Source organism: Aspergillus heteromorphus, assembly GCF_003184545.1.
Source record: "Aspergillus heteromorphus CBS 117.55 chromosome Unknown BO70scaffold_12, whole genome shotgun sequence".
NCBI classification, from domain to species: Eukaryota; Fungi; Ascomycota; class Eurotiomycetes; order Eurotiales; family Aspergillaceae; genus Aspergillus; species Aspergillus heteromorphus.
The window spans coordinates 403,461-418,597 of NW_020290417.1; the positions used below are offsets into that span (position 1 = coordinate 403,461).

Genomic DNA, 15,137 nt, shown 5'->3' on the forward strand with positions numbered 1-15,137 from the left:
CGTCGTCGCTTGAACATCCACCATCCACCATCCACCATCCACCTCTATCAACCCCTTCTGCTGGCGAGTTGGGTCCTCCTGATGGCTCACATGCGAACCCGCCTTGCAAGTTATCGATGTCCTCACTTGATCTTCTAGTGAAAAAAATGCTCAAGGTCCTCCAGGGTTTCTTTGTTGCTGGTAGCAAGTCTCTCAGTCTGCGACATTCAACCATCAAGCCCTACTCCTCCAGTGCTGCGGCCCTCGGCAATGAATTCTTTAAACATACGTCGCGACGTTGGATGTCAGTGAACCCGGTGACTTGTATATGTCTCCCCTGCTAATGTTCTGCCAGAATTAACGAGAGCGACCGGCTGGCGGAGAGATATGTTAAGTTCAATCCGACAGAACTCCAACGCGTTGCTGGTCAAGCTATTGGGGAAGATGATTGCCCCCACATGATCAAGCTTGCTGAAGGAGGCTTCAACAAGGTCTTCCTCCTACGGGCAAAGAATGGTCGCGAGGTCATTGCGCGAATCCCCACTCCCATTGCTGGTCCTCCTCGCTACACCACTGCCAGCGAAGTTGCCACTATGGATTTTCTACGACTCATCCTCCAGGTTCCGGTACCCAAGGTATTGGCTTATTCCGCATGTTCAAACAATCCGGTCGGCGCAGAATACATCATAATGGAGCGGGTGAAGGGCGTGAGTCTCGCATCACGATGGTCGTCCCTCACATCCGACGAGGTAAAGAATGTCATGAAGCAAATCGCGCAGATGGAAGAGAAGGTTTTCACCTACTCATTTCCAGGGTACGGAAGCCTGTATCGCACGGGTGACATTGAAGGGGAAAAGCAGATCCCACTTGCGGTGGAGGACTTTTGTATCGGCCCTATTGCTGCGCGGCAATTCTGGCATGGGGATCGAAGCAATACCAGGATAGATCGTGGTCCCTGTGAGTTTCACACAACAAGCATAGCATACAGGTGGTGACACTAATCACTGGTAAAGGGGACTCGCCTGAGGACTGCCTGATGTCCGCAGCTCGGCGAGAGATCGCTTGCACTCTGCACCATGCGAAACCTCAACCTCGACGAACGTTCCTTCTTCCAACTACTCATGATATTGATCCATCAGAACATACGTCGCTGCTCTCAAAGTTCATCGAAATCGCCCCTTTGTTGGTTCCGTCGAGTTCCCATCTTGCTTCTCCCATCCTGCGACATCCGGACCTGAGTCTCAGCAACATCCTGCTGGAACCTGATTCAAGCCAGATCCTCGGTATTATAGACTGGCAAGATACCATCGTATTCCCTTTGTTTATGCAAGCCGGCTATCCCGCGTTCTGTGAGCACGACTCGTCGCAGACTCAAAGTCTCCAGCTTCCTTCTTTGCCCGAGAACTTCCACGGAATGAATGCAGAAGACCAGCTACAAGCTAAAGCCAAGTTTCGCTTGGAGGAGGCGAATCTTTACTACACCGCAAGCACAGGTCTTTACAACGAAGGCCACATGAACGCCCTTAAGACTCCCCACCTCGGCATGCGGCGGTATCTGTATCAGCAAACTGGATATCCTTGGGACGGAGATCTTATTAACCTTCGCGCTGCTCTTGTTGGAATCACAAGTCCGGAGGTCTGGAGTGCCATCTCACATTCTCCTTGCCCAGTGTCCTTTACAGACCAAGAACGACGGACTGCTATGGAGGAGTCGAAGGAGTGGAATGATTCTGAGCAGCTCCTGTCTAGCATCAGAGCCCACTTGGGAATAGATCTGGAAGGAAGCACCGAGCCAGAAAATTTTGAATGGGCATATAACAGAAACCTCCAGTTCAGGATGGAGATGTTACAGCAAAGTGAACAGGATGAGCGAGATATATGCTGGCGGAACTGGCCCTACAAGGATGATACAGACACATCTCTCCCTCCTGTTCTAGACGACCATTGATTTATTGGAAATCAGTAACACACATATGTGGAAAGGGTCAGCAGTGTCGCTTCTCGGCGGCAGAGAAAAGATCATCATGCGGGTACAACTCCAACAAGAACACTATTTCGAGTGATCAATCAGTCCGAGGCTTTGATACTCCATAGGCATTGCTGTGGTTTGTACTCATGAATAGCAATATCTCTCTCGCATTTCCGGTATTGTATGCTTTTGGCTCCACACTTATAGTTCTTTGTCGCAAGTCTGTATAATCCTATTACCAGCGGTATAGGCCTACTTTGGAATTGGGATGTCTACCTTGCTATACTACAATATATATATATATATATATATATATACATAATAATAATAATTTAGCAATCAATCATCATATTAGAATTTCTTAAATTGGTATATATAAGATTTTGACTATTGATTCTTTATGTCAATTTCAGCAGTAGTAGTATTACTTAAAATCTAGCAAAATGCCAGCATCACCGAGTCTCGAGGACCTCTCCCCCCCCCCCGCCCCCCCCAAAGGGGTATAGAGACGTGCCAAGCGCGGGCTTATATATACAGATCGATAACAAAATGAAAGCCACGATGACAGTTTCAAGCAAAAAGCGGCCGAGTAGGCCGGTTGTCTGCACAATTCAACATTTATATAGGATGTTTACGGCAATCGGGCCTAGATGTAGTGATATCCTCGTAGGGGGCGGGGCAGGTGCAAGGCCCTGGCGGGGCTCGCGAAGGAAGAGGTGGATTAGCAGGGCGGGGCGGGGCGGGGCGGAGTAGCGGAGTGAGAAGAGGATCAGAGGAAGAGAGGGCAAAAAATCAACGTCCTAGGAGAGGATCGAACTCTCAACCTCACAATTAACAGTCGTACGCGCTAACCAATTGCGCCACCAAGACGATTGTTGAGGCTCGAGCTCACATCAAGGGTCTATCCAGGCATTTGATAAAAGATTTCATGGGATAGCTAATCCTGTCACCCTCATAACTCTACCAAGAAGCAAAAGAGAAAAAAAAAAAAAACCAGATGTAGACCACTAAAGATTCCAAGCAAAATTGGACTCGTTGTGGGGGAGGTTGAAAGATGAATGTAGAAATAGAGGGGGGAGAGGTCTTGTTTTTTTGGGCCACAAGTCAATTTGAGAAATGATGTATACAGATAGTGTCACCAAACGGTAGTATATATCTTCCGGAGAGGTTCAAGGATGGAAATGGAAATTGAAAGGGGCTCTGCCGTTATGCCTTCACCTATATGTTCCCCTTTAGGCGGTTCGGGTGAGGTAGCGGAAGAGGCCTTTATTTCTCCCCACGCAAACCTCCTCTACTTCACTCTCCCACTCAACTACGTCTTTCGCCGGCGCAGAGCAGATGATTCGGCAGACTCATGGGCGATTGCTACCATTGGAGGGCGGGAATTGTTTCACAGCGTCGGGAAGGCTGCCGCGCGGAACCAGCGGCGATCACATGACCCGATATCTCGAGCGACTGAAGCTATTCACGATCATCAAGTCGACAGAGGAGTCTAGAGAAGCGACTGACAGTTTGTTTCTCCGAGTTGTGTATTCATGGTATCGAGTCAATTGACGGTTCCCAGACCTGAACCAAACACTGCCACACCATTCTTAACTTATACACCTAGCGGATGTCGGTTTTCACCGTATCCGGGCCACAATATCCTCCTCCCCCCTCCAATAAAAGATGTTTTTCATCAAGAAAAAAAGGGCAAAAACATACAAACAGGAGGGATTCGCTGGTGGTCACCCACCCAACTACTAACCTCCCGGCGTGTAGCTTAAGTACGGCTGAGCGGACGGGAAGCCCTGTTCTCCACACCCTATGGTCGTATGTGCTGGTTTACTCAAGGATATGGGTCAGAAACAGAGGTATAAATGGATTGATTATGTGCAGTCGGTGACGATCAATGACCAGGGGGTGGTTTTTTTTGGTTTCAAATGGTCAATATTGGGGTGCGAGAGGTCATAGGGAGGTGTGGCGGTATCATCCTTTCTTTAAACAAGCGAACAGAAAGAATTCTCCGATTTGCTGATGCTTCCAGAGACTCGGAACATATATTCCCGGAAGCAGGCAAGAAGCAGTAATCGACAAGACTCTTCCAATTGTAACAGTTTCCACTAATCGATAACTTCATGCATCACGGAAGATGGGCTACAACACCCCTAGCAACTGGACTTGATAGAGAAGGAATTGAAGAACGTACGACCTGTACACTGCTTTAGTAACCATGTGTAGCCATTTATTTTTGCAACGATGCGTAACTGATCCGGGCAGACTTGTCTCCGTACCTTCCTTCGTCGCAATCCCAGTGACTGACTATCTGCATGGCATTCACCTCCACTTCTTCCATCTTTTCAATCTCTTCCCCCTACCTTCATACTATTCGTCCCACCGAGGCATATTCCCGTGTTACTGCCCCCGTCATTGATCCACCGTATTAAAGAGTGAGGCAGACCTGCCCAGCTCGGGACTTGTGACCTTGATGATTCTAGATCAAAATTCTTCTTTTCTACTTCACTATACCAACTAGTTACTTGCAAATTATGGCATTTCCAAAATTTCAGTCTATTGTCTATTTTATACTGAAAAAGACAGTGGCCCAATGCACAGCCCCAGAATCCATGCCAGGGCAGCAAGAATACTTACTCAAGAACGAGGCCTGCTTCGTCTCCTTCCATTATACAACAAACAGAAAGGCCTTTCACCCAAAAAGCATGTTAGCTCAGGGGAAGAGCGCCGGGCTCATAACCCGGAGGTCCCTGGATCGAAACCAGGACATGCTATCTGATATTTCAATTTTTGCTCACCACTTTTTTGGTGGTGGATAGCAGGATGGTGGAACGGCCCCCGGCGTGCCCTAATATTTGTTCGATAGGAAGGGCTTCCGTCTCCCACAGAAATATCCAGTGAGTGGAAGTCTCAGTGTACTGATGATTTGTTTTAACAAAATGCCACGCTTTACTACCTTTCATATAATAATACCCAAAGCTAAATAGGTTTTTAACATCAGTACAGACCACACAGTATACAACCCGCATATACCTAAAAACCTTGTTTTAAGGAACGGGTCCACCGCTTAGTCCCGCAATCACAACACACAACATTTTTGTTTTGTTTTGCTTTTACAACGGGGCCCTGGTGGAGCCTGTGGATGATAAGGAAACAAAAAGACAAAAATGATAAAGGGCCGAACGCGATTTGAACGCGTGACCATAAGATCTGCAGTCCCACACTCTACCCCTGAGTTACCGACCCTTTAGTCATATGACTCTGTGCCGGGGATGACATCATGAACCCAGGGAAGGTGGAGCGAGGGTAGGTCTGAGGAATGGGTATAGATTTTGTTGGACTTTCCTTGCCAATGCCCGAGTGTCAGATCAACGGAGCTATTTCTTATCGTGTAGTCTCTTCCACCGAAAAAGAAAGCTGTAAAGAATCAATTGCTCGCGTGGTAAAAGTTGATAATCCTATTCCCATCAGTGCATACGCCTGGTTGATATGGAAAGTCCAGACATACCGTGATAACCCTTCCTCCAGGGTCTTCGCATCCACCGTGAAGATGACCCGATACCACCCGGGGACCTCATTGTGGTAGGCATACCCGGAAGACATGTCCACACCGACCTCGCCCAATCTGCGGGAAAGGTCCAGCTCCGCGGCCCAGCCTCCTTGATCTCTCACGATTGCAGGATCGAGGCATTTGGACAGGTCGACCCAGAGGAAGAATCCTGCTATGCTGGGAGGCTCGTTAGTCGTGCGCGGCTTTTATCTGGATTGGAGATACATGCCAGCCCTTCGCATAAGGGATCCCGCCTCTTCCAACGCCGCAGTAGCCAGTCGATGTTGCGATTTGAGAGCGTGTTGACTTTTCTGTAAGAATGAGTGGAGAAAAACCTGGTCTTCGAGGAAAGAAGCGGCAATGCTGCAGGATACATTTGAGGGCCAGTGGAACCGACTACATCAAATCCCGAGTCAGAATAATAAAGTGCACCACATTCAGGGCCAAGTCCAGGCTTAGAAACTTCAAACCGACCCACCTCATCGACAAAGCAGCCCCTAGCAAGCCCTGACTCCGGCTAACCAAACACCCCAATCGCAGTCCCGCCATAGCAAAGTCCTTAGACATACCATATAACACGTGTACCAAATCCGGATCCACCCCGATCTGGTCCAGATCGATCGAAAGAGCCGAACTAAAGTGCTTCTGGTGCCCTCCATCCCCATACACAGACAACGCATACACCTCGTCGCTGATCAGATGGAGACGGTATTTCTGACAAAAGCGCATGAGCGCTTCCAGAGTTTTCCGGGGGGTAGCAACGACCAAGCGGATTGTGTGGATTGCATATTAGGAGGGCCTTCACCGCAACTCCTGTTTCCTGTGCGTGTATCAATGCCTCCTCGTATCGGGAAACCGCGGTGGGACTGAACTGGTCGTCACCGTGGAATGGAGTGTAGATGAGTTCGCAGCCTGACGGGGTGCGCAGGTCGCCGGCGAAGGATCCGTATATCGGCTGTCCGAGGAGGATGCCCTCTCCTGGGTTAGTCAGGCTGATGGCGCACATGGCGTTTAGGCTGGTTACGCCGTTGGCGAAAACGATGTGGCTCGAGTCGATTGGGGTGGCTGGGTGGAAGTAGGTCTTGAGATGGCGGGACATGGCTGTTCGTAGTCGGTTGGGGCCGAAGGGGCCCTCGTGGTAGGTGAGGGTATTTTGGTCGAGATTCTGGATTGCCTGGGTTCCTGGTCAGTGATTGTGTCTAGACAGGGATTGAATGGTTTGATGGTCACCTTTGAGCGGATGTATTCCAGCATTTCATCTCGCATGAGGAACTGATTTCGTCTGATGGGTTAGTATATCCAGGTGTATAGAGGGGTGACTCGGGATGAGCACTGGCGGTGTCACGGACATTTTCGGCATTCCCGAAAGAAACAACGCCGTGTCTTGTGTGGCGGTCAAATATGGCCTTTGGAAGCCCGAGATAGCCGTTGGACAGTCTGGCTTTCGCATACGCTTCACCTTGGGTTGAAAGCATGTTGAGACAGGGTCACAGTTATTCAATGGTATGATAATCAGGGGCCGTGGAATAAGTTGTCACCCAGTATTCGAGATGTTTCAACCAAAAAGAACATTCAGTACCAAGGAAATGATGTGCCAGGAACATCAGAGGATAGTGAATATCTGACGTGAGATATGGGGGGATGGTGGTGGGGTTGCCGAGGGGCGATTCGTGGGGTGTTCTGGATCGGCCCATCCATCAGCCCCGTAGAAAGTTTTCCATTTCCTTGGGACCTCATGCCATCACGACACCTTCCTTAGGGTATACCCCTGAAAACCGATGGATTGAGCATTAACACTCCACTCTACGATGTTAGACTCGTGTCTCTGTCAGATATCTCAATATCCAAAATTTTCTAGCTAACATATTTCCAGCCAACCAGCAGAGACCCGCAAACGACATCCCCCCTGGACCCCTCCACAGACATCTCCACCATCCCTGATGAAACACTACTCGACCTTCTCGGGAGTGCTCCCGTCCTCTACGACATCTCTGGAGCCCGTGTTATCCGGATCTCACGCACATTGATACCGAAAAGCGGAGCTTATACCCGTCCCGGCGAGGCAGCTTTATTGGACTTCGTTCGCGAAAACCCATCAATACCCGTACCCAAAGTGCACCGCGTCATCAACATTGAGAGCGGGAATGGATACTACAGACCCGAGTGCGTTATCGCGATGGACTTCATCGAAGGGCTACCCGTGGAAGAAATCTGGGATACTTCAAGTGACACGCAGCGGGAAGATACCATCTCACAAGTCACATCAATGATCTATCCCGTGGGGATGGATGTCGCGACGACTTTGGTGATGGATCGGTTTAGAGCGCCGCTGTCTCCAGATCTCTTGCTCGAGAAGATCACAAGCCATGAGAGATTGTGGAGAAGTTTCAGTGGGATCATGTGTGGGTTGACGACGGCTCAGTTTACTTAGCATTGACTACGGGGTTCCCATATACAAGGCCAGTTCACGCGTTGAATTGCTTTCTGCGCCCGCAAGTTGTATAGAAGGCGAGCGCTTCCGAAATTCGTATTTTCTGTCTTAACGTTTAAAGGCTACGAGTCTCTGCATACGAAAATGTGACTTCTCCAGGGAGACATCTCAACCGATAACCACGAGCAGTGAGGATGGAGCAATACCAGCTCCCCCCATTGTTGCATGCCAGTTGAGGCATCGTTGAGTAGTCGTAATCAAACAGGAATAGTCCTGTTGGGATCATCTAACGGGCGGCATATTCTGACAGGTATGGTCACACAGGTCAGGCTTAGTCATGCATGTTCAATTTCATCCATACACATAGCTCAGCTCCACTGTTGGAAATTAAATCCAAGTCCAACAGCCGCTGCAAGTTGCAATGCTGTGGAGTTTGGGATAGAGGAGGGGGTGGCGGTAGCACCTCCCTCCGGGAGGCAACTATTCACTGAACCACGTCACTGGTTTGCTTCCAGGTATAACCAGAGCATGGCCCCTGCTGCTGCTGCTGCTGCAGCAGCAGTGTAACCCAGGCTTTTAGTAAGGATTAGCTGACTGCTCAATGCTTGTGCGGTGTGCCATGCTGTTTGTCCGACCCACCCTTCAGCTCCACAAACTGCCACAGCTGAAGCAATAAGTACTTTTACCTATGAAACTATATATTGAAAAGTACAATATCAATGAAAAGTACAATATCAACAAACAAACGGACCCAATTCCTCCTTCTAGTAGGATTGTTTCGAATTTTAGCACAGCTGAATGGCGTACTCTTCTCAATCCATCTGTGGGAAGTATCTACCCGTCGAGCGGCTGCAGTTCGTGGAGCTGAGCTGTGGGGCGGGCAGGCCAGCCGGGCACCGGGCACCCGCGGGCATCCCCTAGCGGGCAGTTGCAGCAGGGGCCCTCGACCGCTGTTCACTAACTATCTACTACTAGATACTTAGTACTGACCTGAGTACTGTCCAGATCGGCTCCACTTTCCTGCAGATCATCTCCAGTTTGCCACTGTCGCTTGAGTGGTGCGACTCCCCGCACCCTTTCCATCTTGAGCACGTTAGCGCCCATCCTTCCGGTGGCATTGTGGGAGGTCCAAAGGCCAAAGCCCCCCCCCCATCCCTCTCACGGGTGATGTCTTGCATCTAAACACATCATGTCCCGATCCGCCTGGCTGCATCGAGTACGTACCATCCAGGTCTACCCTGGAGTGGCAAGTTCCTGAGAGCGGGGGAATGCAACATCAATCTGCATGCAATCCGAAATCAACTCCTGGTTACCAGGAGACATCTCTTTAGGCATGTGTGGCGATCGAGTCAGACATGGTATTGTCTGTTTCCTCATACTGCAGCCCCAATAATCCATGCAGATGGTGCAAGTCCGAGGGGCTGCTTCACCAAACCGGACTCTCAGGTCGTCAACAATGGGGGAACTGTATAGGATGCATGCAGCTACACATCCCCAACCATGGAAACGTGTGAGACAAGGTGACATCGTCATTTCGCGTGACCAGTTGGGAGAGATGGCAAAGGTACCTGTGCAAGCAATATAAAAGGGGAAAGCTGATCAACGGACAGTGGTACTCAACCAGACTATCAGTTTCAATTCTTTGAACAAGCAACGATTCACCATGGATGCCGACTCCTCCTTCCTGTCCAGTCCCAAATATGGGTATGACTTTGTGGTTTCCACCACTCAGGCGAGCATCAACTCGGACCTTCTTCTTTTCTTGAGCGAGAGCCAGCAGCCCGTCCAATACCTTTGCTTCCTGGCCGACGACACCGGCAACCCCACGAACATGGTCACTCTGGAGGAGGTGCTCAAACTCACGGACAACGTCAATCCGTTTGACATCCCTGCGGGTACAGACTACAGTGATGCCAGAATTACCAAAGTGACTGCCGCCAGATTCATGGTGGGCGTTCAAATCCAGATGGGCCTGCCGCCCGGTGTTCTGCCCAAGAACCTGCCTTCAATCGTTGACCTTGGAGACGACGCCAAGACGGTCAAGTTCAACATGTTCTGTTCGCAGTTTACTGTGATTGAGAATACTCCAGGCAATGCGTGGACCAGCGGTGTGTGGAGCGTCTACAGCCAGCCATCGGGAACGCCCTGGTATGTGCAGGTGAATGTTGATCTTGTGATGAAAGACCTCGACAAGGAGCTGGACACACCCTACTTGAACAACCACCCGGAGCTAAAGGCTCAGCTGAAAGCCCAGCTGATGAATCTGTCAAGCACGGCCTTCAGCCTGAAGCAATTGCTGTTTGATCTGAGCAATGCCGTCTTAGAGACCGTACCCAGGTTTGAGGGTGTTCCGGAGGGCTCCCAGGCAGAGGCCATCCTGCAGCGTTCGTTCGTTTCCATCTACAGTGACTTAGCAAATAGCCACGGGCTGCCCCTTGTCTCGGTCACTGCAGATGTCACGGGAACCCCTGACCCTTCCCAGCTGCAGATGACCAGCTTCGAGAGGGAGGTCAACCCTCCCAAGGACAGCACTGGCGCTGTCATTCCCAGCCCGACTGCCTTGCAGAAATCTGCTACCACACTCGACTATCTCTGCGCCATTAATGACAAGCCGCTTCCAGGTGTCTCGAGCTTCAATTGGAACTGGGTGCTGCCCGCGGACATCAATGACAAGAGCGGTGTCATTGCAATCAACCGGAACATAATCGCTCAGAATATGCTCGATCAACTGCTGCCCGCCGCGACGAACTGTTGCCTGCGCATCGAACCCTATGCATTTGCCGATTGGTATTGGGCAACCGGGGAGTTTGATGTAACCGTCTATCAAGACCAGACACCTGATACTGCCAAGGTCACCGACAGCGGCTCAGAAGTCGTCCAGTTCGATTATTACTGCGCAAGAAGCGACGACAGTCATTGGGGGGCAACGTATTGTGCACTGGACGTGAATGTGACCTACAACTGCGGTGTGTACTTTGAGGATGATACAATCATCGTCAAGCAGCACCTTGTCATCTTCGTGCATGCCCGAGTGGACTGGATTACTGGAGATGCCAATGTCTTTGATAAGACAATCACCGATACGTACACCATTTCGGTAGACCAATACGGTGGTCTAAAGATTGCTCAAACCGCCTCGGTGCCAGAGGATAACTCTCAAGAGCCTAATTTGAACTGGTTTAGCGATACATTCTCCGGTATAAACGGGGTTTGCGACAAAATTCAGTCCAAGGTTACCTCTCTCGCATCATCTCAGATGAAATCAACTACCCTCAGTGGTATTCAGAATTTTGTCTTCCCAGGTGGTAAAGTGTTCACTTACAAGTCTCCTCGCTTCTCAGCACATCAGGATTTGGCATGTGACATTACCTATGTTGACCCTGCCAGCACTGTAGAATCCAGAAGGAAGGCCAGACAAGCTCTCAGGTCCACCGAGCCGACTCTAGGACTGACATGCTCATCCGATATGCTGTTGAACTACGTTCAGGGTCAACTTGTGTCGCCGACAGGCAACTTCGAAGCGTTGCAGACACAGGATGGCCATGCACTCCTCTTTGCCACTGACTCGTCTGGTGTCTTCCATGTCATCGAGGAGCAGAGCGGCGTGACAAGTACCGGGTGGCAACTTCATGACCTATCCACCTCAGTCATCACCTCCTACTTCCCCGGAAAGACCGATGCAGTGGTACGCACGTTTGGTGTCGGTCAAAGTGCAATCGATGGCACGATTAGTCTAGCTATGGCTGTCTCATGCGCTGGAACTGACAATCTGTTCATGTCGTTGTTGAACTCCAACGGAGACACGTCCTGGATTGAAAACCCGCGCTGGACCCAGGTCCCCTTCGATGCTGTCACTGAATGGCCTGAGACGATCACCGTTACTGGAATCATGTTCGCTGAACTATCGGACCCCTCGCAGTACTTGATCGTTGACCTCGATCGCCTGAACGATTCCGCAGTGAAGAACATCGTGCGCTATTACATCGACCCGTCCAAGGAAACAGGTGTCTACTGGGTGAAGCACGATGTCCCCGTGGACATAGAAGACGGGAATTACCAGAGCTGCGTCGGTCGAGTTACCAACGCCTGGTCCGACGGTGTATACACCCTGGGGACCACCGATGGCGCTCCTCAGCTCGTCTACATGCCTGTGATCAATGACTTTGGAACGGGACCTCCTGCTTCTCGCCGACTTTCTCTTCCCGGCTCACAGGTCCCTTCAGCCATCGCTACTGCACGCAACGGGGACAAGTCTTCCAGTCTGCTTGGAACCACCGATCTCTACGCCATCAGCAACACATCCCTGTACTACTTTGCTGCCAACGCGCAGACAGATGGGTCTACGGCTGTTCCTCTTATCACCAATGATTTCCTTTCTGGGACCGACACCCTGCTGTCCATGATTCTGGATGGAGTCACTACGCTCTGGGGGAGAAATAGCAGCAACGAGGTCTACTACCTCTCGTGCCCGAACACTGAGCTGACCAAGCCTGGATCTTGGAGCGCCCCAGTTCCAATCCTAACCAGCATCGAGCGGATATCCGCCTACATGAATCGGATAGATGGCGGAAACACCATCTTTGCGTCAGGAAATGGACGACTCTTCTCATTGACCCAGGCTACCGTCACCGATGCGAAGGTGTGGCAGGCGCAGGACATCAAGCTCGCAGCCCCTGCGACGGAGAAACCGCTGTCTTTCACCTCCTATACGACCACTATCCAGGTGACGGATACGAAGAACGATGCGCCAGCCGCAAAGACGACTCTGAACATTGCGGCAGAGGTGCGCACTCCCGTGTATATAAACGGTCTCTACTACGTGCTGGGACCCGACGCAGTGAAGGTGACCACAGACGCCAGTGGATCAGTATCTGTGATTCAGGCAACCGATGACCTCAACGCGGTCACCCTCACTGTGACTATTGATGGAAGCGCCGTGAGCACTGTGATTAATTCCATGGATACATCGTTCCAGAAACTCAGCGCTCTCAATACTGAGGACTCGCTTCGCGCTGCAAGCTTCCCGACCAATACTACTGCCGGGGGTATTCTTGATGACACCTCAACCACGCCCCTCGTGGCTGCCTCAACTGACGATGCCGATGTCAAGACCATCGCTTCCCGGATGACGAATCTCCAGGACCTGTACTCGAAGGCCCCGTCGAAGACCGCGTTACTGTCGAGACAACTTGGCAGACAGATCAACCCGACCCCACGGCCCATCACCTCAATAAGCCCAGCAAAACGGGTCGTCCCCTCAACGCAGTTCCTTGCCTCTCGAAACGCGAAAAACATCCTTGACGACATCGCCATCGCAGCCGGTGACCTGTTCAACTGGCTGAAATCCGGAATAGAGGCCGTGATTGACATCGTCTACGACGCCGTTAGTGACGCCTGGCACTTTGTTGCCACCATTGCCGGGAAGGTATACCGCGCGATCCTGGATACCGTGGATGCCATTGTCGGGGCCGTCGTGTGGGTGTTCAACGCCATCAAAACAGCGATTGAGGATCTCATCCGGTTTATTGAGTTTCTCTTCAACTGGGGCGATGTGAAGAGAACCAAGAATGTCCTCTACAATGTGGCCAAACTGTACATGCAGAACCAGGTGGACTCCATCCCCCGAGCCAAGGCTGCCTTCGATGCCCACATTGCGGAAGCCGAAGAGACACTGGGCAAGTGGGCAGGAATCACCGACTGGACCCCCATCGGCACCGCTGCCAGCGAGCCGGCCTCGGGCAGTACCTCCAACCCAGCCAAGGGGCAAACTTCGGGCTCGCGGCTGCTGGCAGATCACTTCCAGAACCAAGTTCACCAAGTGAGCATCCTCGGCGATCTTCCGTCTGAAGACGCTACCCAGAGCCTGGTGGATCAGCTCTTGGATGGACTATCCAAAGAAGGCGTCGTCCTCAGCCAGGTCTATAACCAACTTCGAGACCTAGCCAGCAACTTCAGCAGCCTGAGCGTGGGCGACATCCTCAAGAAATTGGCAGTGATACTAGCGGACGGCGTCCTCTCCAGCGCCCAGGTAGTCGTCGACGCCTTGCTAGACGTCCTCCAAAGCATCGCCGAATCCGCCATCAGCCTCCTGGACACCAAGATGCACATCCCGATCATCTCCGACATCCTGAACGCCATCGGCATCCCCGACATCACCTTTCTCGATCTGTTCGCCTGGATCGCTGCCGTCGGATACACCGTGGTCTACAAGATCGCTAACAACGAAGCCCCCTTCCCCGACACCAGCGACGTCAACGCGATCATCTCTGCCTCAACCTGGGACGACCTAGCCGCCCTCTTCCGTACGCAATCCGTCAAGAAAGTCAACGCCAGGACAGGTCTTACACCTACCTCCGCGTCAATTACCCTCCCCCAAGCCGTGCAGAGCGCCGTCTTCATTGCCTCGCACGCCTCGGCCGGCTTCCTGCTCTTCACTAGCGATTTCGTAACCACCTTCGAAGCCGAGATAATGACAGGCGAGAACCCCTTCTCGATCCCATCGGGCGTCCTCGGATTCCTCATCGCCTCCATGGAAGGAGGCGGCAATTTCCTGGTCCCCAAAGCCCCCATCGACAATTTCGCCGTCAGTGTGATCTCCGACGTCACCACCACCGCGAGCATCATCAGCAAGGTCCTCTTTTCCGGGCCCGTGCAGAACAAGCTGAAGACTTCCGGCAGCAAATTCTCTGGCCTGGCGGTGGATGATGGTCGTGCCACGGGCGCGATTGTCAACACGGTCCTGATCATTCCGGCGCTATTCGTGACCGGATGGCACTTCTACGAGCTTAGTAGTAAGCCCGAGGGTGCGGATCGGTCTGCGGCGATCGTGGGCGAGGTGTCGAATCTTACTTCGTATGTCTCGCGCGTGTCGTATGCCGTCGCCGTGAATGATTTGGATCCCGCTACGAGACAGATTCCCATTGGGGTTATGGCGGCATGTAATCTGGTTGATGCGGGGCTGCAGACGGCGGAGGCTATTATTCACTGAGATGGACACTGTGGTCGATCTGGCCTCGAGGAGTGTGTATCTGCACTTCATTCTGGAAATTTGGGTCTCATCATCTTCGTGGACTACTACTCAAGAGAACATGGATAGGCAGTCATTATAGTCCCTGCTATGGCTATATATAACCGGAATTTGAAAGGAGAGTATATATATACTGAATGGAAGAAAATTTGATCGTTGTCTTTGTTGCCGGACCACGTGATGGGGG

General features: G+C 51.4%; 4 protein-coding genes and 3 non-coding genes across 7 annotated transcripts; 4 read left to right on the forward strand and 3 right to left on the reverse strand.

Moving 5' to 3' along the window:
* Positions 1-146: 146 nt before the first annotated feature.
* BO70DRAFT_291572 (uncharacterized protein) lies at positions 147-1,927 on the forward strand (the record flags this gene model as incomplete). Its single annotated transcript, XM_025539394.1, has 3 exons — positions 147-283; positions 335-936; positions 993-1,927. The coding sequence occupies 3 exons, from the start codon at positions 147-149 to the stop codon at positions 1,925-1,927; spliced, it is 1,674 nt and encodes a 557-aa protein (XP_025399416.1).
* An 817-nt stretch (positions 1,928-2,744) lies between these two features.
* Positions 2,745-2,818, reverse strand: BO70DRAFT_t168. Its single transcript has one exon. It is a non-coding gene; the product is annotated as a tRNA-Asn (tRNA).
* Positions 2,819-4,644: 1,826 nt separating this feature from the next.
* On the forward strand, positions 4,645-4,716 carry BO70DRAFT_t164. The gene has a single exon. It is a non-coding gene; the product is annotated as a tRNA-Met (tRNA).
* Positions 4,717-5,116: 400 nt separating this feature from the next.
* Positions 5,117-5,188, reverse strand: BO70DRAFT_t167. The gene has a single exon. It is a non-coding gene; the product is annotated as a tRNA-Cys (tRNA).
* A 181-nt stretch (positions 5,189-5,369) lies between these two features.
* Positions 5,370-6,967, reverse strand: BO70DRAFT_371120 (acc synthase; the record flags this gene model as incomplete). Its single annotated transcript, XM_025544781.1, has 7 exons — positions 5,370-5,400; positions 5,451-5,669; positions 5,718-5,888; positions 5,971-6,226; positions 6,258-6,666; positions 6,723-6,764; positions 6,842-6,967. 7 exons carry the CDS (start codon positions 6,965-6,967, stop codon positions 5,370-5,372), a joined length of 1,254 nt encoding a protein of 417 aa, XP_025399417.1.
* A 75-nt stretch (positions 6,968-7,042) lies between these two features.
* Positions 7,043-8,052, forward strand: BO70DRAFT_429214 (uncharacterized protein; the record flags this gene model as incomplete). The annotated part of the gene is made up of 3 exons (XM_025548054.1): positions 7,043-7,105; positions 7,252-7,302; positions 7,366-8,052. The coding sequence occupies 3 exons, from the start codon at positions 7,043-7,045 to the stop codon at positions 7,921-7,923; spliced, it is 672 nt and encodes a 223-aa protein (XP_025399418.1). The 3' UTR covers positions 7,924-8,052.
* Positions 8,053-9,586: 1,534 nt separating this feature from the next.
* Positions 9,587-15,011, forward strand: BO70DRAFT_379664 (uncharacterized protein; the record flags this gene model as incomplete). The annotated part of the gene is made up of 1 exon (XM_025545365.1): positions 9,587-15,011. One exon carries the CDS (start codon positions 9,587-9,589, stop codon positions 14,909-14,911), a length of 5,325 nt encoding a protein of 1,774 aa, XP_025399419.1. The 3' UTR covers positions 14,912-15,011.
* Between the last annotated feature and the right edge of the window lie 126 nt (positions 15,012-15,137).